Source organism: Leptonychotes weddellii, chromosome 4 (assembly GCF_054177405.1).
Source record: "Leptonychotes weddellii isolate Sample4059 chromosome 4, ASM5417740v2, whole genome shotgun sequence".
Lineage (NCBI taxonomy): Eukaryota > Metazoa > Chordata > Mammalia > Carnivora > Phocidae > Leptonychotes > Leptonychotes weddellii.
The window spans coordinates 46,698,708-46,723,253 of record NC_138372.1 but is presented as its reverse complement, the minus strand read 5'-3'; the positions used below and the strand labels follow the sequence as shown (position 1 = coordinate 46,723,253).

Here is a 24,546-nt window from a genome sequence, read left to right as displayed (position 1 = left end):
GACCTGAGCTGAAGGCAGACGCTTAACGACTGAGCCACCCAGGGATCCGTTTAATTTGTTTTATAAGAAAATAAGTGATGGTATTTTTTAGAATTGTTAAACATGTATCTTTTATTTTTTTATTTTATTTTTTATTTTTAAAAGATTTTATTTATTTATTTGAGAGAGAGAGCACAAGCAGGGGAGCAGGGCAAGGGAGAAGCAGGGAGCCCAATGCAGGGCTTGATTCCAGGACCCTGGGATCATGACCTGAGCTAAAGGCAGAGGCTTAACCAACTGAGCCACCAGGCATCCCAAACATTTATCTTTTAAAAAGAAGATAGAGGGGCGCCTGGGTGGCTCAGTTGGTTAAGCGACTGCCTTCGGCTCAGGTCATGATCCTGGAGTCCCTGGATCGAGTCCCACATCGGGCTCCCTGCTCGGCGGGGAGTCTGCTTCTCCCTCTGACCCTCCCCCTCTCATGTGCTCTCTCTCTCTCATTCTCTCTGTCTCAAATAAATAAATAAAAAAAAAATCTTAAAAAAAAAAAAATAAATAAAAAGAAGATAGAAATTTAATTAATTGAGACTTGTTAAATATTATCTTACTATAAAGTAGTTTAGCTGATACCTAGTTTTTATTTAATGAAAAGGGTTCCAGAAGCAAGTAGCAGAAGCAAGCAGCTTTTAGTTTAAGAAAAAGTTAATATAAGAAAAGCATTTTAGGCAAATGATGTATAAAGGATTAAAATCATTAGGAATTTTTGTTGATGCAATTTTAAAATTCACACTAGCTAAAAGATCACGTATATGTGCTTGAAATATTTTGTCTTAAATACTGCTTTAGTTTTACTGTATCTTTATTACTCTTAGAAGTTTTTCAGAGGGCTGTTTCATCCAGCATTTCTTTTTTTTTTTTTTTTTTTAAGATTTGATTTATTTATTTGAGAGAGAGAGAGAGCGGGGAAGTGAGTGAGCAGGGGGGAGGGGCAGAAGGAGAGGGAGAAGCAAGCTCCCAGCTGAACAGGGAGGCCTTCCCTGGCTCGATCCCAGGACCCTGGGATCATGACCCAAGCCGCAGGCAGATGCTTAATGACTGAGCCACCCAGGCGCCCCTCATACAACATTTCTTTTTTTTTTTTTTTAAAGATTTTATTTATTTATTTGACAGAGAGAGACACAGCGAGAGAGGGAACACAAGCAGGGGGAGTGGGAGAGGGAGAAGCAGGCCTCCCGCCGAGCAGGGAGCCTGATGTGGGGCTCGATCCCAGGACTCTGAGATCATGACCTGAGCTGAAGGCGGACACTTAATGACTGAGCCGCCCAGGCGCCCCTCAACATTTCTTAATTTACATTCTAAGCCTAATTAATGTGTAGTAGAAACTAAGTACTTTCAGTGACTTTTGCTGTCAATATATGATAGATTTCTGCAGTGGAACTCTGCTCCAGCAGCTTGTATTTGCTAAATCAGACTGCTAAAATATATAATTTTTTAAAGACTCAATATGAGGTAATTCATTATAATAATTTTTTTGTGTACTTTATTACAGGTTACATTTCTAATCAAAGAAGTTAGGGATATAGTTCTTTAGAATATGTTTCTTGTATATTTCCCAAATAGTTTGTGTATTTCTTTTTAGTGTGATTTAGATATGTAAAGGTTGGTCATTGAAATGTATCATAAACTGTATGTTAATATAGTGTTCTAATATCTATAATATTTTAAGACTGAGTATGCTTGATTTTTGTAAAATTTACAGATTTTAAATTTAATATATGAATGTTTTTTTAGATTTCAGAAAACTTTTATTTTGACCTTAATTCTGAGCAGATGAAAGGATTATTACGTCCCCATGTACCACCTGCTGCCATTACCACCTTGGCAAGATCAGCTATTTTTTCTATCACTTATCCTTCTCAAGATGTTTTTCTTGTAATAAAGGTGAGAATAATGTTAAATATATTTATTTGTGTAGTGTCTGTATACTTGTCTCTATTAATATCACAAGCTTGTCAGGGGCAAAGATTTTATCTTTTTTATTTTTTCATCTTAATATTTCTTTTTTTATTTTATTTTATTTATTTATTTATTTATTTTTTTAAAAGATTTTATTTATTTATTTGACAGAGAGAGACAGAGCGAGAGAGGGAACACAAGCAGGGGGAGTGGGAGAGGGAGAAGCAGGCTTCCCGTCCAGCAGGGAGCCTGATGCGGGGCTCGATCCCAGGACCCCGAGATCATGACCTGAGCTGAAGGCAGTCGCTTAACCAACTGAGCCACCCAGGCGCCCTCTTTTTTTTTTTTTTAAAGATTTTATTTATTTATTTGACACAGAGAGAGAGAGAGACAGCGAGAGAGGGAACACAAGCAAGGGGGAGTGGGAGAGGGAGAAGCAGGCCTCCTGCGGAGCAGGGAGCCCGACGCAGGGCTCGATCCCAGGACCCTGGGATCATGACCTGAGCCGAAGGCAGAGACTTAACAACTGAGCCACCCAGGCACCCCTCATCTTAATATTTTTTAACACAGTATTGGATGTATACTATAGGTGCTTCCCAAGTGTTTTTTTGAGTGGGAGCTCTGTTAGTAAGGATTCTCCGGAGAAACAGATCAGTAGGATGGAGACACATACACACAGACACACAGAGACACAGACACACACACACAGACAGAGATTGATTGCTTTTGAAGAATTGGCTCATATAATTGTGAGGGCTGGCAAATTTGAAATGTGTAGGGCAAGGTGGCAGGCTGGCGTTCAGGTAAGGGTTGATATTATAGTCTTGAGTCTGAATTCTGCAGGGCAGCAGACTGGAGACTCAGGCAGTGTTGAGAATTATTTTTTGGGAAACCTCAGTTTTTGTTTTTAAGGCCTTCTCATAATTGGATGAGGCCCACCCACGTTGTGGAGAAGCTTTACTCTACTGATTTAAATGCTAATCACCTCTAAAAAAAAAATCTTCACAATAACATGTAGATTGATTTGATCAAATAACTGGGCATCATAGCCGAGCCAATTTGTCATATAAAACTAACTGTCATAGGAGCCTTACTATGATTTTATCACTCAGTTCCTATAGTATATAAATATCAATATCTAAATCATCGAGGTCATGGAGCATTATGATTTGAATGTCAGCCAGTTAAGAATAAGAATTAGAAACATAGGGGGGAAAAAAAAGAGAGAAGCAAACCATCAGTTTTTTTTTTTAGTATTATGTTAGTCACCATACAGTACATCATTAGTTTTTGATGTAGTGTTCCATGATTCATTATTTGCATATAACACCCAGTGCTCATCACCACTCTTGCCCTCCTTAATGCCCATCACCGGGCTGCCACATCCTCCAACCCCCCCACCCCGAAACCCTTGGATTATTTCTCAGAGTCCATAGTCTCTCATGGTTCGTCTCTATCAAACAGACTTTTAACTATAATGAACAAACTGAGGTTTGCTAGAATGAGGGTAGGCAGGGGGAGGGGTTAAATGGGTGATGGGTATTAAGGAGGCAGCTGTGATGAGCAGTGGGTGTTGTATGTTGGTGATGAACCTCTAAATTCTACTCCTGAAAGTAGTATTACCCTATATATTAACTAACTGGAGGATAAATAAAAACTTGAAACAAAACAGACAAAAACCAAAAAGAATAATGATTACAAATTGTAAAATCTGAATCTTATTAAGCTCCTTAGCTTAGGATAACTTGAAGAATAACTTGCCATAACTTGACCTTGACTTGAGAGAAGCCTAAAATATATTCCTTAATCATTTTACCTTTATTTATATAAAATTATCATAAAAGGTAATGAATTTTACAATAAGGTTATAAAGTGGATTGTCATGAAATGAATCCTGTTTACCCACAGGAATAATGTCCTAATTTGTGGACACATTGCTATGAATTCAGGTTAAAATAGGTCTTAGCTACAATGAACAGTCAATCCTAGAAGCAACGATTTAGCAGCAGTGGTCTCTAGAAACTCAAAGAGTAAAGTTTTAGGTATTAATACAATTGATAAATATAGTATATACAGATTCCTTTATGTGAGAATATGGTACGTTTTCATAAAATAGAACATATTTCAGGAAATGAGAGGGAAAGATACAGCTGCTGCTTGGAATATTGACTGCTTGAAAATGAGATTATTTAGTGACAAGATTTGGTTGTCATGGAGGGAACAGCTTAGATGGGATTAAGGATAAGAAATATCGTAAATGTTCAATATAAGTAAATAGGGATATAAATCATGGTACATTCATATGATGGGATACTACGACAAATAAAACCACAATTTGAAAGAATTTTTAGTGACACAGAAATGTGTGTGTGATATAATATTTAGTGACAAATAAGTCTGGTACAAAACTCTATTGTATGACCTCAATTGTGTAAAATACATATGTACACAAATATGTGTGTATACATAGCTAAAGACTTTCTTGTAATTTCAAAAAAATGAATAAGTTAAAATATTATTAAAATTTTGGGGCGCCTGGGTGGCTCAGTCGTTAAGCGTCTGCCTTCGGCTCAGGTCATGATCCCGGGGTCCTGGGATCGAGTCCCGCATTGGGCTCCCTGTTCCGCGGGAAGCCTGCCTCTCCCTCTCCCACTCCCCCTGCTTGTGTTCCCTCTCTCGCTCTGTCTCTCTCTGTCAAATAAATAAATAAAATCTTTAAAAAAAAAATAAAAAAAAATATTATTAAAATTTTAAAGGAAATTTTAATTTAGGAGGTTTTCTTAAATCTTAATCTTAAATCCAGCAGGATGTTTCTGTTTCTTGAGAGGAAAAATTCCGTTGATCTGTGTCTTGGTGAGTTATTGCTATACAAGTACAAAAAGAGAAAATGCCAGTGGCATGCAACCACAAGCACTTACTTAGGTCATGCATCTGAGTTCTCTGGTGGTCAGTCGATATTGGTTGTACTCTCTCTTAGGTGGTTGTGTTCCTGCAACTGTCTCTTGGTTGGTTGCAGGTCAGTGGATTCAGCTGGAGCTGTACTTCTCTGTATGTCTCTTTTTTTGCAGTCTAGCCTGGCATAGTCTCGTGGTGATTGCAGAAGTGCCAAAGAGCAGACCCACCTGCACAGGCAACTTTCAAGCCTTTGGTCACATCATACCAGCTAATATTCTGTTGGCCAAGACAAGTCATGTGACAGAACACAAAAGTCAAGGAGTTGGGATATATACTTGGCCTCTTTATTCAGAGGAATTCCAATGTCAGGTGGCAATGAGTGGGGTAAAGGAAGGGGGAAGAATTGGTGCAGTCTATCACAGTGTGAGGTACTGGAATTCTGGCTCAGCCAGGATTATTACTTCCTTGCTCCTTTTTTGTCCTGTTTAATAGCATAGTTACTTTCTGGCAAATATGTGAAGGGGTAATACCATTATTTTTGGATTGTTTATGGAAGCCACCATTTTAGAGAATAAAAACAAAGCTCATTGAAAGAAACCCATAAGTAGATGAAAAAAAACTTGGGTTATAGTAAGGTAATGATAACAAAATAAGCTTAAAATTATTTTAATTAAATTTTTTATTGAGGTATGACAAAAGTCATAAATATATGGTTTAATGAATTATCCCCAAATAAATACATTATGTTACGACTTACCCGGGTTAAGAAACAAAATGTTAACTAGAATTCCAGAAACTGTCCATGTACCATTCACTACTCATTTTTTCTCCCCCGAACGTATTTGCTTGTTTTTGAACACTATGTTTTTTTTTTAATAAATTTTTTTTTTTAAAGATTTTATTTATTTATTTGAGAGAGAGAGAATGAGAGACAGCACAAGAGGGAGGAGGGTCAGAGGGAGAAGCAGACTCCCTGCCGAGCAGGGAGCCCGATGCGGGACTTGATCCCGGGACTCCAGGATCATGACCTGAGCCGAAGGCAGTCACTTAACCAACTGAGCCACCCAGGTGCCCCTGAACACTGTTAATAGGATCCAACAGTGTGTATATTTTGTGACTTGCTACATGATTGTGCGATTAATCTATACTGCTTTATGCAGGAATTTTTATTTTTTATTTTTTTAAAGTTTTATTTATCTTAGAGAGAGGGAGAAAGCATGTAGGTGTGAGTTGGGGGAGGAACAGAGGGAGAGGGGGAGAGAGAATCCCAAGCAGATGCTTCACTGAGCATGGAGCCCGACATGGGGCTTGATCCAACAACTTCAAGATCATGACCCAGTGGAAACCAAGAATCTGATGCCTAACCAACTTAGCCACCCAGTTTTAAAATTCATTTACATTGCTTTTTAGTATTGTATGAATATATCATAATTCTCTTTACTGGTGATAGACATTTTCATTAATCTAATTTTGTGGTTTTTATCAGTAATTCTGTAAACATTTGCATTCCATGAGAATAGATATATGTATTCATTTCCGTTTAGTTTATTCTTGGGAGTAGAATTGCCAAGTTATAGAATATTTGTCAGCTTTGGTAGATGCTATCGAATGGGTTTCCAGGGTATCTGATAGTTGCATTCCCAGCAGTAGTGAATAAGTTTCAGTTAGTTACACTTGGTATTTATCAGTTTTTAAAAAAATTGAGATATAAAATATATACAGTGAGATCTTTATGGGATACAAATCTGGAGTAAACAGTTGGGTCAGTTCTTCCATATGTATTCATCTGTATAAATCACTCCTGAACTCAAGACGTACAGTATTTCTGTTACCTCATTACCCTAGAGGTTTCTTGTGTTTCTCTTTATAGTGACTACCCCTGCCCTTCCACCAGATAACTAGTATTCTAACTTCTGTCACCATTGCTGGCTTCTCTTCTTGAAGTTCATATGAAAAGGAATCCTACAATAGGCAGGCTTTTGTGTCTGGCTTCTTTTACTCAATATAATGTCTGGGAGAGTCCTCCATATTGTTACGTGCAGTATTAATTTGTCCTTTTATGTATGTTGTCATGTCATACTCCTTTGCAGGATTAAAACGGTTTATTCTTCCTGCTTTGACTTAAAAAATAACCTCTCTTAGGCTTTCCTGATACCTTTGGGTATATCTTTTTTTTAAGATTTTATTTATTTGACAGAGAGAGACACAGCGAGAGAGGGAACACAAGCAGGGGGAGTGGGAGAGGGAGAAGCAGGCCTCCCGCAGAGCAGGGAGCCCGATGTGGGGCTCGATCCCAGGACCCTGGGATCATGACCTGAGCCGAAGGCAGATGCTTAACGACTGAGCCACCCAGCACCCCCCTTTGGATATATCTTGCCAACAAATGCACAAAATAAATGGACATAAAGCACAGATGCTCACAGACACAGTTCAAAGCTATGGTAGCTTGATGCTGAGATGCTGAGTGTCATGTCCGGGGAAGGAGCGTGGCGGTGCCACTCTTGCTCTTCAGGGTGTGTGCTGCCTGTATATCTGGGAACTACAAAGGAAATGTTGAATGTTATTTTTACTTTTTGCCTTTTTTTAATAAAAGTGAAACTCTTTAGATTTCTTTCAGTTAGTGAAAGCAAGTATTAATGTAGGTCTTGTATAAAAGCAAAGTGGCATAATGCAAGCTTTCTAAAAGTGGGGATACTTATGTTTTTTTTCTTTTTTCTTTTATTGTAAATGAAATTGTTGATTTCCTTCTTGAATTGTTCATTATTAGTGTATAGAGATACAAATGATTTTTGCATGTTGATTTTGTATCCTGCAACTTTGCTGAATTTATTTATTAGTTCAACCATTTATGTGTGTTTGTGTGTATGTGTGTGTGTGTGTGTCATATTCAGGTTTTCTGAACAAAAGATCATATCTGTAAACAGCGACAAGTTTACTTTTTCCTTTCAAATTTGGACTCATTTTTTTCTCTTTTTCTTATTTTCTGGCTCAGACTTCCAGTACTTTGTTGAATTGAATTGGCAAAAGTGAGCATCCTTATCTTGCTCCTGATGTAAGAGGAAAAACTTTCAGTCTTTCACCATTGAATATGATTTTAGCTGTGGTGTTTCCATATATGGCCTTTATTATGTTGAGAGAGCTTTCTTGTATTGCTAGTTCGTTGAGTGTTCCTAGTGTGAAAGGGTGTTGAATTTTGCCCAATTATTTTTCTTTATCAGTTGAGATGATCATGTGGTTTTTTTCCTGTCATTCCATTAGTGTAGTCCATTATGTTGATTGATTTTCTTATATTGAACCATCCTTGCATTCCAGGCTGATTGCTTTTTTTTTTTTTTTCTTTCTTTTTTTTGGGGGGCACTTAATTAGTCTTTACTTTTTTTTCTTTGACAGCTAGAAAAAGTCCTACAGCAAGGTGACATCGGAGAGTGTGCAGAACCATACATGATTTTCAAAGAAGCAGATGCCACAAAGGTAGAATATCATGCATCTCATTTTCCCCACCTTTATAGACATATAGTCCCTCCCCATTTCCCCCAGATCTCTGAGTCCAACCCTAAACACCCTTAGATTTCCTAAGTTATTGTTTGGGAGAATACTATACACAGCATATTAAGGAATTTTACTACTAATTCATTATTTTCTATTGGCCTACCCACTTTATTAGTTTCTTCTTTATTTCCTTTGTTATCTAGCTTGTGTCATATGCTGTTATTCTTTTTTTTTTTTTTTTTCCTTAGAGGGGGGTTGGCTAGGAGCAGATGGAGTGAGAGAATCTTAAGCAGGCTTTTCTCTTTTTCTTCCTTATTTTTTCCATAATGCTTACTACGGAGCCCAGTGTGGGGCTCAGTCTCACAACCCTGAGATCATGACCTGAGCTGAAATCCAGAGTCAGACACTTAACCGACTGAGCCACCCAGGTGCCCCTGTGATGTTTTAGTCTTTAAAATCTCCCTCACCCCCAAACTAATTGACTCTACATTTTTTTTTTTCTTGGAGAGAACTAAGTTAATATAGTTTAATTCCTAAATAATTAAAATTTTCAAAAATAATGATATTTTTATAAAATAGTGATATTGATAATAAAACCTTTCATAGCAAAATAGTATTCTGGAGCTCTGTCTAGTTGCGGATAATTAAGGAATATGATAAAAATAGAAAATGCAATCTTTGTTTTGCCATCAGACCACTATGTTGTAGAATTTGGATCAATTTATAAAGCAAGAGTAATTTATATAAAGTTGGTACCAAATTTCAGATACCCTGAGTTAGCTACAAGAATAACAGATGAGGGACACCTGAGTGGCTCAGTCATTTAAGCGTCTGCCTTCTGCTCAGGTCATAATCCTGGAGTCCTGGGATGGAGGACCACATTGGGGTCCTTGCTCAATGGGGAGCCTGCCGCTTCCTTTCTCTGCTCATGTTCTCTCTCTCTGTCTCTCTCCAATAAATAAATAAAATCTTTTAAATAATAAAAAAAATAATAACATATGATCTTAGATCTTTGACCACATGATTTAATAGTTGAAATAGCCAGGATAGTATGCTTGAAGAATACTGGACAAGTTACCAAAATCTAGAATATGTTTTGCTTTCTGTCTTTGTGAAATTTATAACAAGAACTGAGACTTTTCTGCTGATTGAGGTTGACCTGGGTACCTGATAATGTTCTCTTATCCCTGGCTAGCTGGTTGAAATCAGGGTTAATGTATTCTGGCTTTCCCCAGGTTGTCATTTTTTAAATTAAATTTGCTGTTTTATGGAGCTCATAGTTATATTAGCAGCCTATTACATATGTGTATAAGTTGATAGAATCAAGTACACTGGATATCTAGTCTCTTAAAGCAAGATTCTATTTTGGAAGTATAATAGATAGCAATAAACAGTGCTACCATTTAGTTATCCTTCCCCCTTTTCCCAGACCTGAGTCTCAAGGTAGGACAGTCATTAGAGAATACATCCTATATGGAAAGAGTACGTAGGAGATTTGATGTAGGTTTTTACTCTTGGACCATTGGTTGGCTATCACAGGCCACCTTAGTGTTTGTGTCAGGGACAGCCTGAAAGTTGGGCCAGCTTCAGGATATCTTCCCGAGAGGCACATACTGTTTGGACCATCAGTCTGTTTCTAGGATTTAGTCCCTTTGTAATAATTTTTTCTTTGCTTCTTTTATTACAGTTCTGGGCTTATATGTTATTAGCGTACTTATGGCCCCCCACTCCCACCTTACCTTACTCCTTTTCTTGCCATAAATTAAGGATTAGTTCCAAATGGCTCAACTGCTTCCATCTTTTTCAGTATAATAAAATTTAGTAAGTCATTACCTTGAGTATTTAATAGTTAGCAGTTACTGACTAGAATATGGTTATGTTTCTTTTCATAAAATAGTACTTGTAATACATAAACATGTTTGGCACTTGCTCTCCTTTCTTTCCTACCAAGGTGAGAAAATCACAAAGAGAAATTTGAAAGACTTACTCTATACATACATTTATAGAATGGGTTGAAATTATTCAGTGCTTAAGATAAATAGTGTTAGTTGATCTCTGAAAGGTAGATTATTTTTCCATCTTTTTTTTAAAAGATTTTATTTATTTGAGAGAGAGAGTGAGCGAGAGAGAGCACTTGAGCAGGGGCAGAGGGGAGAGAGAGAAGCAGGCTCCCCGCTGAGCAGGGAGCCTGCCCGGGGCTAGATCCCAGGACCCTGGCGTCATGACCTGAAGGCAGACTCTTTTTTTTTTTTTTTTTAAGATTTTATTTACTTATTTGAGAGAGAGAGAATGAGAGAGCACGAGATGGGGGAGGATCAGAGGGAGAAGCAGACTCCTCACTGAGCAGGGAGCTCAATGTGGGACTTGATCCTGGTACTCCAGGATCATGACCTGAGCCAAAGGCAGTTGCTTAACCAGCTGAGCCACGCAGGTGCCCCTATTTTTCCATCTTTGTTGAGAATTGAGAATTCTTACCCTGTCTTTTTATGTATTATGAAGTAGTCTTTAATTCATTTCTTTTGAGCATAATTATATAATGTATAAAGTTTTGTTTTGCAGAATAAGGAAAAATTGGAGAAGCTGAAAAGTCAAGCCGATCAGTTTTGTCAAAGACTTGGGAAATATCGTATGCCTTTTGCTTGGACTGCAATCCATTTAATGAATATTGTTAGCAGTGCGGGGAGTTTGGAAAGAGATTCTACAGAGGTGGAAATAAGCACTGGCGGTAAGAGTGTTTTATATAAAATATTTCTAAATATATAATTTTTTTCTTTTTTCTATATAGGCTTGTTTTATTTGTAGACTTTGCAGTGTTCTGAGGCATAAAGGGTTTTCTGTTTTTGCTTTTTTTCCCCCACAGCTTTATTGAGATGTAATTTATATACTATACAATTCACCCATTTAAAGTGTATAATTCGTTGTTTTTTTGGTATATTCACAAGGTTCTGCAACCATCACCACAATCTAATTTTGGTAAAAGGCGAAAGATTTATGCGATCTGAAGAGAAACCAGAGTGTTCCCACAATCTAATTTTGGAACACTCAGCAGTAATTCCATTCTCTCCTAATCCCGAAACCCAACCCTAAATAACTTCATAACTCCTTAGTCTGTATGGATTTGCCTATGCTGGACATTTCATATCAATACAATTATACAATATGTAGTCTTTGTGTGACTAGTTTCTTTCACATAGCATAATGTTTTAAAAGTTCACGTTGTAGCATGTATCAGTATTTAATTTTTCTTTTTTTTTAGTATTTAATTTCTTTTTATTGCCAAATAATAGTACATCATGTGGATATGCCACATTTTATTAATCCATTCATCAGTTGATGCACATTTGGGTTGTTTATACTTTTTGTTTAATATGAATAATGCTGCAGTTAAGGTTCATGTACCAGCTTTTGTGTGGACATATGTTTTCATTTCTTTATATACTAGAAATTGTTGGATCATAGGACAATTCTGTATTTCACCTTTTGATGAACTGCCAAGCTGTTTTCCAATGTTGCTGCACCATTAAAAATTCTATTAATAGTGTGTGAAGGCTCCAATTTCTCCATATCTTTGACAACACTTTTATTATCTGGCCCTTTGATTACAGCCATTCTAGTGCACGTAAAGAGGTTTGTCATTGTGGTTTAGATTTGCCTTTCCTTGATAGTTAATGATCTTGAGTATTATTTTTTGCACTGGCTATTTGTTTATTTTCTTTGGAGAAAGATGTAGTCATATCTAACTTCGCCCATTTTTAAAATACCTGTTTTGTCTTGTTACCTAGTGGATGCTCATTTTTTATGTGGCTTTTTTATATTATTATCATCAAGTTGTAAGAGTTCTCTATGTATTCTGGATACAAATCTTTTATCTAAGGACTTGGAAATATTTTCTCTCGGTCTGTGGGTTGGTGTTTTTTTTTTTGTTGTTTTTTTTTTTGATGGTGTCTGCAGCACAGATATTTTTTGACAAAGTTCCATTTTTCTGTTCTTTTGTTGCTTGTGCTTTTGGAGTTATATCTAAGAAAGCATTACCTTACCCACGATCAGGAAGATCTACCTGTGTGTTTTGTCTAAGAGTTTTATAGGTGTAGCTCTTACATTTGGGTATAATCCATTTCAAGTTACTTTTTGTACATGGTGAGAGGTAGAGGTCCAACATTATTCTTTTTACATAGATGCTGAGTTGTCCCAACGCCCATTTGCTAAAAGACTGTTCTTTCTCCAGCAAATGGTCTTGCCATTCTTATTGAAAATCAGTTCATGATAGATATATCGGTTTAATTCTGGACTCTCAATTCTGTTCCATTGATTTATATTTCTAAGCTTATGGTAATACTATTCTGTCTTGATTATTTTAGCTTTGCAATAATTTTTGAAAGTGGGGAGAGTGGTCCTCCAACTTTATTATCTTTTTTAAAGATTTTGTGTGGGTGTGCCTATTTTGGACCCTTGTAGTTTCATATGAAGTTTAGGATCAGCTGTCAGTTTCTGCACAAAGACAACTGGAATTTTGATAGGCATTACATTGAGTCTGTAAATTAATTTGGGGAGTATTGCCCTCTTAACAATATTAAGTCTTCCAATCCATGAAATGTTTTTCCATTTATTTAGATCTTAACATTTTTCCAACATTTTATAGTTTTCAATGTACAGGTCTTATTCTCTTTCTGTTAAATGTATACCCAAATATTTTACTGTTTTTATGCTATTTTAAATGGAATTGTTTTCTTTTTTTTTTTTTTAAGATTTTATTTATTTATTTGACAGAGAGAGACACAGAGAGAAAGGGAGCACAAGCAGGGGGAGTGGGAGAGGGAGAAGCAGGTTTCCCACAGAGCAGGGAGCGGGATGCAGGGCTCGATTCCAGGACCCTGGGATCATGACCTGAGCCGAAGGCAGATGCTTAACGACTGAGCCACCCAGGGTCCCCTGGAATTGTTTTCCTAATTTCATTTTTAGAATGTTCATTTCTTGTGTATAGAATATTGACTTGAATATTGATCTTGTACTATGAAACCATTTTGAAAATGTTTATTAATTACAGTGTTATTTTTTTCTTTTCTGGATTCTTTAGGATTTTCTCTATACAAGATCATGTCATCTGCAAATAACAAAAAGTTTACTGTTTCCTTTTCAATCTGGATGTCTTTTATTTCTTTTTTCTTTTCTAATGATCTCATAACTAGAACCTTCTATATAATATTAAAGTGGGAAGAGTAGATATCCTCTTCTTGTTCTTGACCTGGGGGAGAATGCATTTAGTCTTTTATCATCAAGTATGATGTTTGCTGTAGGTTTTTTATAGACATAATTTAGTAGATTGATGAAATTCCCTTCTGTGCCTAACTTTTTGAGTGTTTTTATCATGAAAGGATGTTGGATTTTGTCAAATGCTTTTTCTGCCTTTGAGTTGACTTGTATGGTTTTTGTCTTATATTCTTTTAGTAGGGTGTATTGCATTAATTGATTGCATTTTGGATGTTAAACTAATCTTACATTTTTGGGAGAAATCCCACTTGGTCATGGTACATAAGTTTTTTGTAGTTGTTAGAATATGTTTCTCAGTATTTTGTTCAAAATTTTTCTTCTATATTCATAAGGGATATTGGTCTGCAGTTTTTCTTTATTTGACATCTCTGTCTGGTTTTGATATCAAAGTAACACCGGCCTCACAGAATGAATTGTGAATTATTGCTTTGTTTTTTGGAGGGTTTTGTGAAGGATTGGTATTTGGTTTTTGAAAAATTGGAAGAATTCACTAGTGAAGCCATCTTAGCTTTTTTTGTGGTAAGTTTTATTTAACTAAGTAGATCTTTTCACTTACTTTAGATCTTTTTATATTTTCTTTTTTCTTTTTTTAAAGATTTTATTTATTTATTTGAGAGAGAGAGAATGAGAGAGAGCACATGAGAGGGGGGAGGGTCAGAGGGAGAAGCAGACTCCCCGCTGAGCAGGGAGCCCGATGCGGGACTTGATCCAGGGACCCCAGGATCACGACCTGAGCCGAAGGCAGTCGCTTAACCAACTGAGCCACGCAGGCGCCCTATATTTTCTTTTTTCACCTTAAATCAGTTTCAGTACTGTTTCTTTCTAGAAATTGGTTCAATTTGTGTAAATTATCTAATTGTTGACTTACAGTTATTCATAAAATTGTAATATAATCCTTTTTCTCTCTAAGAGCTGTAGTGATGTCTCCTCATTCATTCCTGATTTTAGTAATTTGAGCCTTTCCTATTTTTTTAATTACCTATTTAGCTTATGTTTTTAAAATTTTCTTTTTGAAGATCCAGTTTTTGGTTTCATTGATGTGTTTCTAGTTTCTATTTCATTTATTGCCATTCAGCTGTTGTCATTTTTGAGTCCTTTCTCATGCTTCCTTTGGTTTTAGTTTTCTCTTTTTCTAGTTTCTTAAAATGTAAGTTAAGTTACTGATTTGAGAGCTTTCTTCTTCTTTTTTTTTTAGGATAGGCATTTATAGATAAAATTTTCCTCTGAGCACTGCATCCCATGTGTCTTAGGATATTGTGTTTTCATTTTCATACATTTTAACTAAATTTCCTAATTTCCCTTGCTATTTCCTCTTCGACCACTGGTTATTTGAGAGTTTGCTGTTTAACTTCCACATGTTTATGAATTTCCCGAATATTCTTCTGTTACTGATTTATAGTTTGATTTCACTGTTGTTTGAGAACAGATTTTATGTAATTTCAGTCCTTTTGAATTTACTGTATTTTTTGTCTTATGGGTCAGTCTGCCTTGGAGAATGTCCTTTGTGCACTTGAGAAGAGCATGTATTCTACTTTTGCTTGCTGATATGTATTATAGCTATCTGTTATGTCTAGTTTGTTTATAGTTTTAAGTCTTCTGTTTCTTTGTTGCTCTGCAACATAGATCTTCAGTTGGTTTTAAATAATAGGGTTATCTTGCAAGGTCTTGGAATTAAAATTCTGTTTCAAATTCAAATGCTAATAGGGTTATCTTGCAAGGACTTTTAATTAAAATTCTGTTTCGAATTCAAATTCAAGTCAGGGACTATTATGGTTACTAAAATTTTTATTGTGTGAATATTTCCTAGCAAATGCATAGTTCCCCTGCAGCTGCTCTTCATAGCTCATCTTTGGTTTTATGCATAATTTTAGTGTAGTAGAGACTTTTTTTTACACTAGAGAAATTTTAAAAAGAGAACCGGGTGATTTAGGTATAGTGCTTCCTTACTGATCTCTCCGGAAATGAAATTCTTTTTTTTTTTTTTTAAGGTTATTTATTTGAGAGAGAGAGTGAGCGTGGGGGAGAGGGAGAGACAGTCTTAAGCAGACTCTGCACTGAGTGCGGAGCCTGACGTGGGGCTCAGTCTCACAAGTCTGAGATCATGACCTGAGCTGAAACCAAGAGTCGGATGCTTAGCTGCCTGTGCTGTCCAGGCGCCCCTCCAGGAGTGAAATTCTTACTACAGTCAATATGCTGAATAGTTTTCAACTTTAATGATTTTTTTCCCTGTGTTTGGAAAGCTGCTTGGAAACAAGTTTTAAATATTATGAAAATGAATATCATACTGTTTTTCCCCCCTTGGTAGAACGAAAAGGGTCTTGGTCAGAGAGGAGGAATTCTAGTATTGTTGGCAGACGATCCCTCGAAAGGACAACAAGTGGAGATGATGCTTGTAACTTGACCAGCTTTCGACCTGCTACTCTCACAGTGACGAATTTTTTTAAGCAGGTATTGTTCTGTCATGTAGTTATTCTAGGGGGCTATTTGTACATAAAATTTTTTTGGTTTCAGAAAATTTGTAATTGTACATATACATGCAGTGATTTTGATTTTGAGAAATGTAAAAAAAACTTTTAAGGGTGAAAGTATAAGAATAAAATAATATTGTACCTCTTGTATAATTATATTTATTTAAATGTTATACTAACACATCAAAATCAATCCTCCACATTTATATCCTATTTCTTAATTGTAATTTTTAAACATTTATGTTTATGAATTTTCTTAGTCAGTGATTGTGTGGTTGTATCTCCCTTCCCCACCCAAGTTTTTTTTGGTTGAATTTACCACATCCATGGTGTATGGAATAGGACTCTCAGGTCTTTATAGTGCATTTTTGTGCTAAAAGGTAGTTAACATTTTTATAGGTGCATTTATAGGTCCAAGAAGTTCTTGATCAAAGATATTTTATTCTTTGCAAATATGTTCTCTCTACTTCAAATCATGAATCAAATCAGGAGTTTTTAAATGCTGGTCATGATCTATTAACAGTAATGGAAATATAATAGATAATACCCAGCTTAAAAACAAACACAGTAGAATAGAAAAATAATAGCGCATTGCACATAGGTTAAAAATTGCTTTGGTGAGCTTTTTCCCTCTAATTTTTGTATGAGTGCATGCACGTATGCATGTCCATACTGGATTTTGATACAAAATGAATTGGTACCATGCATATATTTTGGAACAGATGAAGGGCAAATGCTAAGTATTGTCCAAGAATTCCTTCTTTTGAGGTCTTATTCTAAATAAGAGGAGGAAATCTTGGCCTACTGACATCTTCTAACTTGAAAGAGGCAAGGTTTAGGAAAGGATGTGCCATGAAGTGAAAGCTAGCAATCTGCTTGAAGGCCCTTTCACAATTTTATTGCAATAGCATTTATAGACAGCTGGTCTGAGAGATTCCAGTGGAGAGTAAAGCAGCTGAGAAGTATCTGAAGTGGTAAGGGTCTTTTTATTATGGACAATAGAACAAGAAAGAAAAGGCCACTGTGTTACTTGGATGAAGTGATCGGCTAAATAAAGCTACAGAAACCAGGCAGTAGATTTATGTGATACAGTGACACAGCCTTGCAGCTATGACATTTTTCTCTCTTTCTACTTCTTCAACCACTATATCACTTCTGCACTATTTCATCAGTTCTTTTTTCATTTCTTCAGCCTACTTTATTATTGAACTGGTTTTGTAACCTTAAATCAACAAGTCATCCATCCACCCACCTACCTATTGATCCAACAAATAGTTTCTGACTGTTCAGCATGTACTGACTATTGATCCAACAAATAGTTTCTGACTGTTCAGCATCCATCCACCCACCTACCTATTAATCCAGCAAATATTTTTTGAGTATTCACCATGTACTGGATACTGTGTTGGAGACTGGTAGCTGGAAACTAGCACAAAGTGATTGTGAAAACTTTAAATGAATGATTATTGGAAACATCAGCAATAGAAAGCATTTATTTGTTTGTTTGTTTAATGGAAAGCATTTATACTTTGTACAGTCAATTTTTTTTAATGATTAGCATGTATAATTTTTAAAACTATTTTTAAACAGCTAGTATACTATGCATCAGGCAAATGCAAAGTAAGTAAAAAGCAGAGATTACAATTTTAATACAGTAGAATTCAAGGTACAAAATGAGAAACAGAAGGCAGTTCTTTTTTAAAGTTGATGAGCGATTACTAACCATGAATTTGATATAGTAATTAGGAGTGCTTATGTACAGATTTGAAATTGTCAAGTCAAAATTATTAAAAGTACATGGAGATATAAAAACAAAATTAAACCCACCCATTAGTTTCAAGAACATTTGTTTTATTTGTTGACAGGTATATAAGTTGGAGTACACAGTGGTGAATATGCAATGTGGAAGTGGGGGGGTGTCAGCTAGGCTCATTCATGTTTGGAGATTGACTTAGATCATTTGATCTAGACTGACTTCTCTTGGGAAGACTGAAATGACTCAGGTGTCTCCGTGTCTCTCTACTTCTATTCTTATCCTCTAGCAGTTTGGCTTGGTCATGTTCTCATACTAATGGCAGAAGTTCAACAGGGGGGCCAAGCTCATTTGTGCAAATGTTTGTCAGGTCTCTGCATCACATTTGCTTATTGGCCAAGACAAGTCACATGGCCAAGCTGAGGGGTGGGAATTATGCCTCACCCAACAAAAGGCACACAAGGAGTAAAGAGTAGAGGCCAATAATAGAATCAATTTAACAGGTTAAGGGGACAGAAATAATTAAGTAGACATAATCTGAATGTGCTATCAATAAGGACCATTTAAAGATCTGAGTCAAAAGAGGAGAGAGTATACTGTTTTAGCAACTGATAGAACATTTACAATAATTAGGCCACAGGAAAAAATCTTCATAAAATGAAATTCTCTAATCATAACTTAATAAAACTCAAAACTATTTATTAAAGTATTAATAAAAATCTTGAATCACTTGGAAATTAAAAATCACTTTTCTGAATAGTGGGATGAAAGAAGATCAGTTCTTTACTCTGTAGAGTATGTAATAGTGAACAAATGGGATATGGCGCAAGGTGAGCTCACAGTAATAAAGTAATGTTAAATGTGTTCATTAACAAAATAAATATATAAACAGTGCATTAAAAACAATAAGATATCAAGTGCAGGAGGTTTGGATTAATGAAATCTAAAGATTGACTCTTGAATAAAGGCGTAAAATTCTTACCTATTTTAATTGTAAGAAAAAATATTAAATTGAAAATTTTGTATTAGGTGTAGTTTGGTTTGTTGTTTGTTTGCTTGTCTCTTTTCCCATTGATTGAGATTGTTTCACAATTTTCTTTCTGGTCTTAGTATCAGGATAATTATTCTTTTCCTTATGAGTAATTTCTGTAAACAAATGTATAAACAAACAAAAAGCAGAATCAAACCCGTAAATACAGAGAACAAATTGATGGTTACCAGAAAGGGTTAAGGGTGGGGGGATGGGCAAAATGGATGAAGGGGAGTGGGAGATACAGGCTTCCAGTTATGGAATGAATGAAGTCACGGGAATAAAAGCCACAGCATAAGGAATATGGTCAGTGATATTGTAATGGTGTTGTATGGTGATAGATGATAGCTACACTTGTGGTGAGCATAGCATAATGTATAAATTCCTTGAATCACTATGTCGTACACCTGAAACTAATGTAACATTGTGTGTTAGCTATACTCAACTGAAAAAATTAAAAAAAAAAAAAAAAGTACTTGCAATCAGAAAAAAAGGTGTAGTTTTTGTTGCTACTTATTCTTTTTTTTTTTCAAATTTAGTTAATGCTGTATATTTTGCATTTGAGAAATTTGGTGATACGAAATTGAAAAGACAAACATTCAAGTGTAAAAAATGTTTAAGACTGTCATATATATATGTTTCTTTTATGTCTATATTTTTATTTTTTTCTTCCTTTTCATCTATCTCTAAATTGTATAGATTTTCTGTATTTTAGTGTCCTGTAATACCTTATAGACATAAATAATGGGCTATAAGTAAATATATAAAATTATAGATAATAGTATCATAACTCTTAATAAAATTTGAAAGCATAAAAAAGGAAATAAATCAGCATATTTATTTTTAATCATAATTATATTAATTTAATCTTACTTTTCATTCTGACTAAACCGGCAGAAAAAGGTATGAATATTAACAGGCAATATACATTTATTTTCAGTCTACTATATTTGTTTTATTGAATACTTTTTTCTCAGGAAGGAGACCGCCTAAGTGATGAAGATCTGTACAAATTTCTTGCTGATATGAGAAGGCCATCTTCTGTTTTACGGCGACTAAGACCTATTACAGGTATTTTAAAATTTTGAGTAGACATTAATACAACCCTTATCATCACTAATATGTCCTATTGTTGGTAATTATGCATTCCTTTTTTCACTTATCTAACCCATCTATCTTTCTTTGCCCAGTGCTTGTCAGTCTTCTTCATTTTATTATTCTCTTCTCATGGTCTTAACAGTTTGTATGCAAGATTCAGTACTTTTGATAATTTGAGTACTGAAATGTGAATGATGAATAATATCATGGCTTAAAATTATTTTTTAGAGGAAAGAAAATGTACATAGAATGGTAAATATTCAGAAACAGATTCATATAATCAGAGCAAACCATTCCAGAGTAAAAAAAGTTCCAATTAAATCACTCATCTTTCAGAATGTTGGCTTGTTTTATGCTAGATGCCTCTGTTTCTGTTTTTTCTTTCTTTCTTTTGCTTCTTTCTTTCTTCTCATTCATTCATTTGGTAGGCATTTATTATTTTACATGTAATTATGTCTGTATCAGTAATTTATAACTTCTTGCAAAAATGTGATCTAAATCCTTCCAGGAACATTTTTACATGAAGTTTTTATTATGTTTACATTGTTTTTATAATATGTTTTTATATGCAGCTCAGCTGAAGATAGACATTTCTCCTGCACCTGAAAATCCCCATTATTGCCTAACTCCAGAGCTGCTTCAAGTGAAGCTTTACCCAGACAGTAGGGTTAGGCCTACCAGAGAAATTTTGGAGTTTCCTGCCAGGGATGTCTATGTTCCAAACACTACTTACAGGTAACACATTTTAATTTTAGAGATTTTTGAAATTAGATACTGTATATTCTATTATGAAAGTAGAACTAGAATGAAACTCTCCAAAAATCCTTTGTAGCTTTAATTATTCCATTTCTTACTCTATGATTTTACTAAGAGCTGTAATGTATTAAACTTATACTATGTGCCAGGGCAAAGGTCAGATGTTAATTACCTTACATACATTATCTTATTTAATCCTCACAGCTTGAGGTAGGTATTACCTTCATTTTAAAAGTGAGTAAAGGGATGGAGAGGTCAAGTATCCTTCACTCAGTGTGGTGGAGCTAGCACTGGAAGTGTGGGCTGTGAGATTAAAACATTTGAACTCCCAGTTACAATATTTCCTCAGATGTTCCTATTAGCAGAGTCTAGCGTTCCACAGGAACCAGACTTATGTGGCTGCAGTGTGGTCCAGCAACTAATCAACAGTGTTTACTGATCCACTACTCAGAATACTTGGCACGAGGTTGTTGAATAGGCTTTCCAGGCTGACCACTCCATAACTCTAAGGGTTCGTTTATTTATACTCCTTATGAATGAAGCCCCTTCATTTGTGAGTGCCTAGCCCATGACTTGACATTGGGATAGCCAGCAGGGCAGCTCAGATGTAAGATTCCAGCCCAGACTTCCCCATCTTAGTATTTTTCACCACCAAGTTATGCAGTTTCTGAGGCCAAAATTTTTGGAATCAAAGTGATTTCTCTCCTTTTCTTACTCCTCACATTTACTCCTCAAACAAGTTTTATAGGCTCTGCTTTCAAAATGTATCCCAAATCCCATAGTTCTTACCTTCTCCAAAGATTTTTTATTTATTTGAGAGAGAGAGAGAGCACGTGAACACACACACCAATGGGGGAAAAGGAGAGGGAGAGGACGAGAAGCAGACTCCCCACTGAGCACAGAGCCCCACATGAGGCTCCATGTGGGGCTTAATGGAGGGCTCGACTAGGGGCTTCAAGCAGGGCTCAATCCCAGGACCCTGAGATCATGACCTGAGCCCAAGTCAGATGCTTAACTGAGCCACCCAGGCACCCCTCACTCCTTTTAAAACTCTAGGCAAGTCACTATCTAGATCAGCACTGTCAAATAGAAATATAATGGGAGCTACTTTTGGAATTTAAAATTTTATAGTTCCCACATTAAAAAAATAAAAAGAAACCAGTGAAATTAATTTTAATTATGTTATTTAACCTAATATACCTAAAATATTATCATTTCAACATGTAATAAATGTAAAAAAGTGTTGAGCTATTTTACTTTTTTTCTTTCCTACAAAACGTCTTCAAAATCAGGTGTGTATTTTATGTTTAAAACACATCTCAATTTCAGATGAGCCACATTTCAAATGCTCAGTTGCTGCATGGGGCTGGAGGTTAGCATATTGGACAGCTTCTGATCTCAGATTTTTCTGTACCTTTCTAATTTGATCATCTTCCTTTAACCCTGGCTAAGTCAATTCTCAGCATTATCACCAGAGAGATATTTAAATGTTCTCAATCAGATCATTCATTCCTCCATCTAAAATCCTTCGGTGGCTTCCATCATAAGCAGAAAAAATGCTTTTTTTTAATAACAGTCTTTAAGACTCTGTAAGTCTGCGTGTCTTTAACTTCATATCCTACTCTGCTTTGCTGATTTCACTTTAGCCTCAGTGGCCTTTTTACTCATCCTTGAACAAACAAAATTTCATTCTCCCTGAGGCTTTTCCATTTGTTCTTCTCTTTCCCTGACATGTTTTCCCCTATATTTTCATGTGGTTTGGTTCCTTATTCAGACATATCTCTGCTTAAAGGTCACTGCCTAGAGAGGCTCCCTCTCATTACCCTAGGTAAAAAGATCCACTGCTTCTCTCCAATTCTTCACCCTTCTTTGTATTTATTATCTAGCATCACATTATGTAGTTATATGATCGGGTTTTTTTTGTCTTTTTCATTATAATGTAATTAATGTAAAGGGCAGGGACTTGTTTGTTTCCGTTATCACTTTATTTCCAGCATCTAGAATAGTATGTTAGCACACAGGCACCACACAATAAACATTTATTCATTGAGTTGAGAAATAAGGAACTGGACAGTGGTATGAGAGTGGGATTTAGAGTCATAGAATTAGGGCTGTGATTTCTGACTCCACTATGCACTATTTGGTGACTTAAGACAATTTACTTAATATATTGGCCACTCAGTTTTCTTATTAATAAAATGTGAGGTCACAATTATACCTGCCTTCTCTTGTGAGGGTACAGAGTACAAAACACTGCATGTAATTGGCACTTAGTGTGCGTAAAATTTCTGCAAGTTAGGCTAAAGAAAATATATATTGCTTTTAAAAGAAATAAGGTATTATGAAATTATTCTTCTATAAATTATATATTTAAGTACTTACAAGCACATGGAATAAAGAAGTGATTATATAATCCAAAATTTGTATGAAACCATTTTGAGGTTATCAACTGGACCTCTTACCTAGTACAGGAATCTCATCCAGAGCATCCCTAACTTGTATTTATCTATCTTATCTTGGATTATTTCAGAGATAGAGAAAGTAGAAATCGGGGTCTTGAAATGGTCTTTTCTTTTATTTCCCACTTGTTTTTGTTATTTACATATTTATATATATATTTTTTAAAAAGAATTGTATGAATCAAAAACTAATGATGTAATGTATGGTGATTAGCATAACATAATAAAAAAAATAAAAAGAATTGTATGAATATACTTAAAGTTCGTGTAAGTACTGTAGGCTTAAAATTAAAAACAGAGGTCCTTCATCTTATTCCTACCAGCCTTTCCCTACTTCGATGTCTAATTTTCAGTGCCAATCACTGGTAACTCTTTTTGCTCCTTCTTTTGGTATTTTATTCTTTGTTTTCTAAACAACATATTAATGCTACTATTTCTTGATTCTTGTTCAGTTTTAAATATCCATTTATTGTTATATTAGGTGAAGATTTAACTCTTACATCTTCCTTCCTAAAAATACATGTACTTGCATAAATTCAGAAAAAAATACATCTACTTGTCATCTCTTCCATATGTATATTCCAGTTTTTCATTAAATCAGTGTTAATTTTTTTTACCTATTTGTGATTCTTATGTAACTAGTTTTGCAGTGGAGCCATGAAGATTACTATGATTTTATTCCTGCATTTGATTTATAAAGCTTTTTATATTCCTGAAATAGTTACATTATTTAGTTTCCCTACTTTTCTGTGTGTTATTGCTAAAATTCTCTAAAGCTTCTTGCAATACAGCAAAATACATCAGATAATCATTTCCTGTCTTGTAGCTTCCTTAGTTCCCCTTGCAACTAAATTGTAAGTGTGGCCAAGGGAGTTTCCGAGGCTCACTAGGCTTACTGTACAGTTGTCATCTTGGAGCCTGTTTACCATGATCCTGGAAATTCTCTTTGCATTTCTTTTGCTATGGAGTCTTTATTTCCTGTATATTGTTCTTTCTTGTTTTACTCATTTTACTGACAGCCTTCAGTAACTTCCTGAAACAGGGTGTATGGGAGTAAATTTTCTGAGACTTTTACATCTGAAAGTATGTTTATTTTACCTTTACTCCAGAATTACTGATTTTGCTGGATATAATATTCTTTTTTTTTTTTTTTCATAATCTTCTGCATCAATCATGGGAGATGAGGAGGCAAAGTATTTTTTTTTTTAAAGATTTTATTTATTTATTTGAGAGAGAGAGAATGAGAGAGAGAAAGCACATGAGAGGGGGGAGGGTCAGAGGGAGAAGCAGACTCCCCGCCGAGCAGGGAGCCCGATGCGGGACTCGATCCCGGGACTCCAGGATCATGACCTGAGCCGAAGGCAGTGGCTTAACCAACTGAGCCACCCAGGCGCC

At 35.6% G+C, this 24,546-nt stretch overlaps 2 protein-coding genes across 14 annotated transcripts in view; one reads left to right on the top strand and one right to left on the bottom strand.

Moving 5' to 3' along the window:
• DOCK7 (dedicator of cytokinesis 7) overlaps positions 1 to 24,546 on the top strand; it is a 210,485-nt gene that overhangs the window by 52,865 nt on the left and 133,074 nt on the right. For all 13 annotated transcript variants that reach the window (XM_081816976.1, XM_031027711.2, XM_006732893.3 and 10 more), the window contains exons 9-14: positions 1,771 to 1,920; positions 8,221 to 8,301; positions 10,879 to 11,044; positions 15,893 to 16,035; positions 19,816 to 19,909; positions 20,509 to 20,671. In XM_081816976.1, the coding sequence (XP_081673102.1) occupies positions 1,771 to 1,920; positions 8,221 to 8,301; positions 10,879 to 11,044; positions 15,893 to 16,035; positions 19,816 to 19,909; positions 20,509 to 20,671 (797 nt within the window). The remainder of the gene's footprint in view (positions 1 to 1,770; positions 1,921 to 8,220; positions 8,302 to 10,878; positions 11,045 to 15,892; positions 16,036 to 19,815; positions 19,910 to 20,508; positions 20,672 to 24,546) is intronic.
• Positions 17,574 to 24,546, bottom strand: part of LOC115940791 (angiopoietin-related protein 3) — a 22,953-nt gene continuing 15,980 nt past the window's right edge. Inside the window, exon 6 of the mRNA XM_081817000.1 lies at positions 17,574 to 18,954. Coding sequence (XP_081673126.1) covers positions 18,815 to 18,954 — 140 coding nt within the window. The 3' untranslated portion in view covers positions 17,574 to 18,814. The remainder of the gene's footprint in view (positions 18,955 to 24,546) is intronic.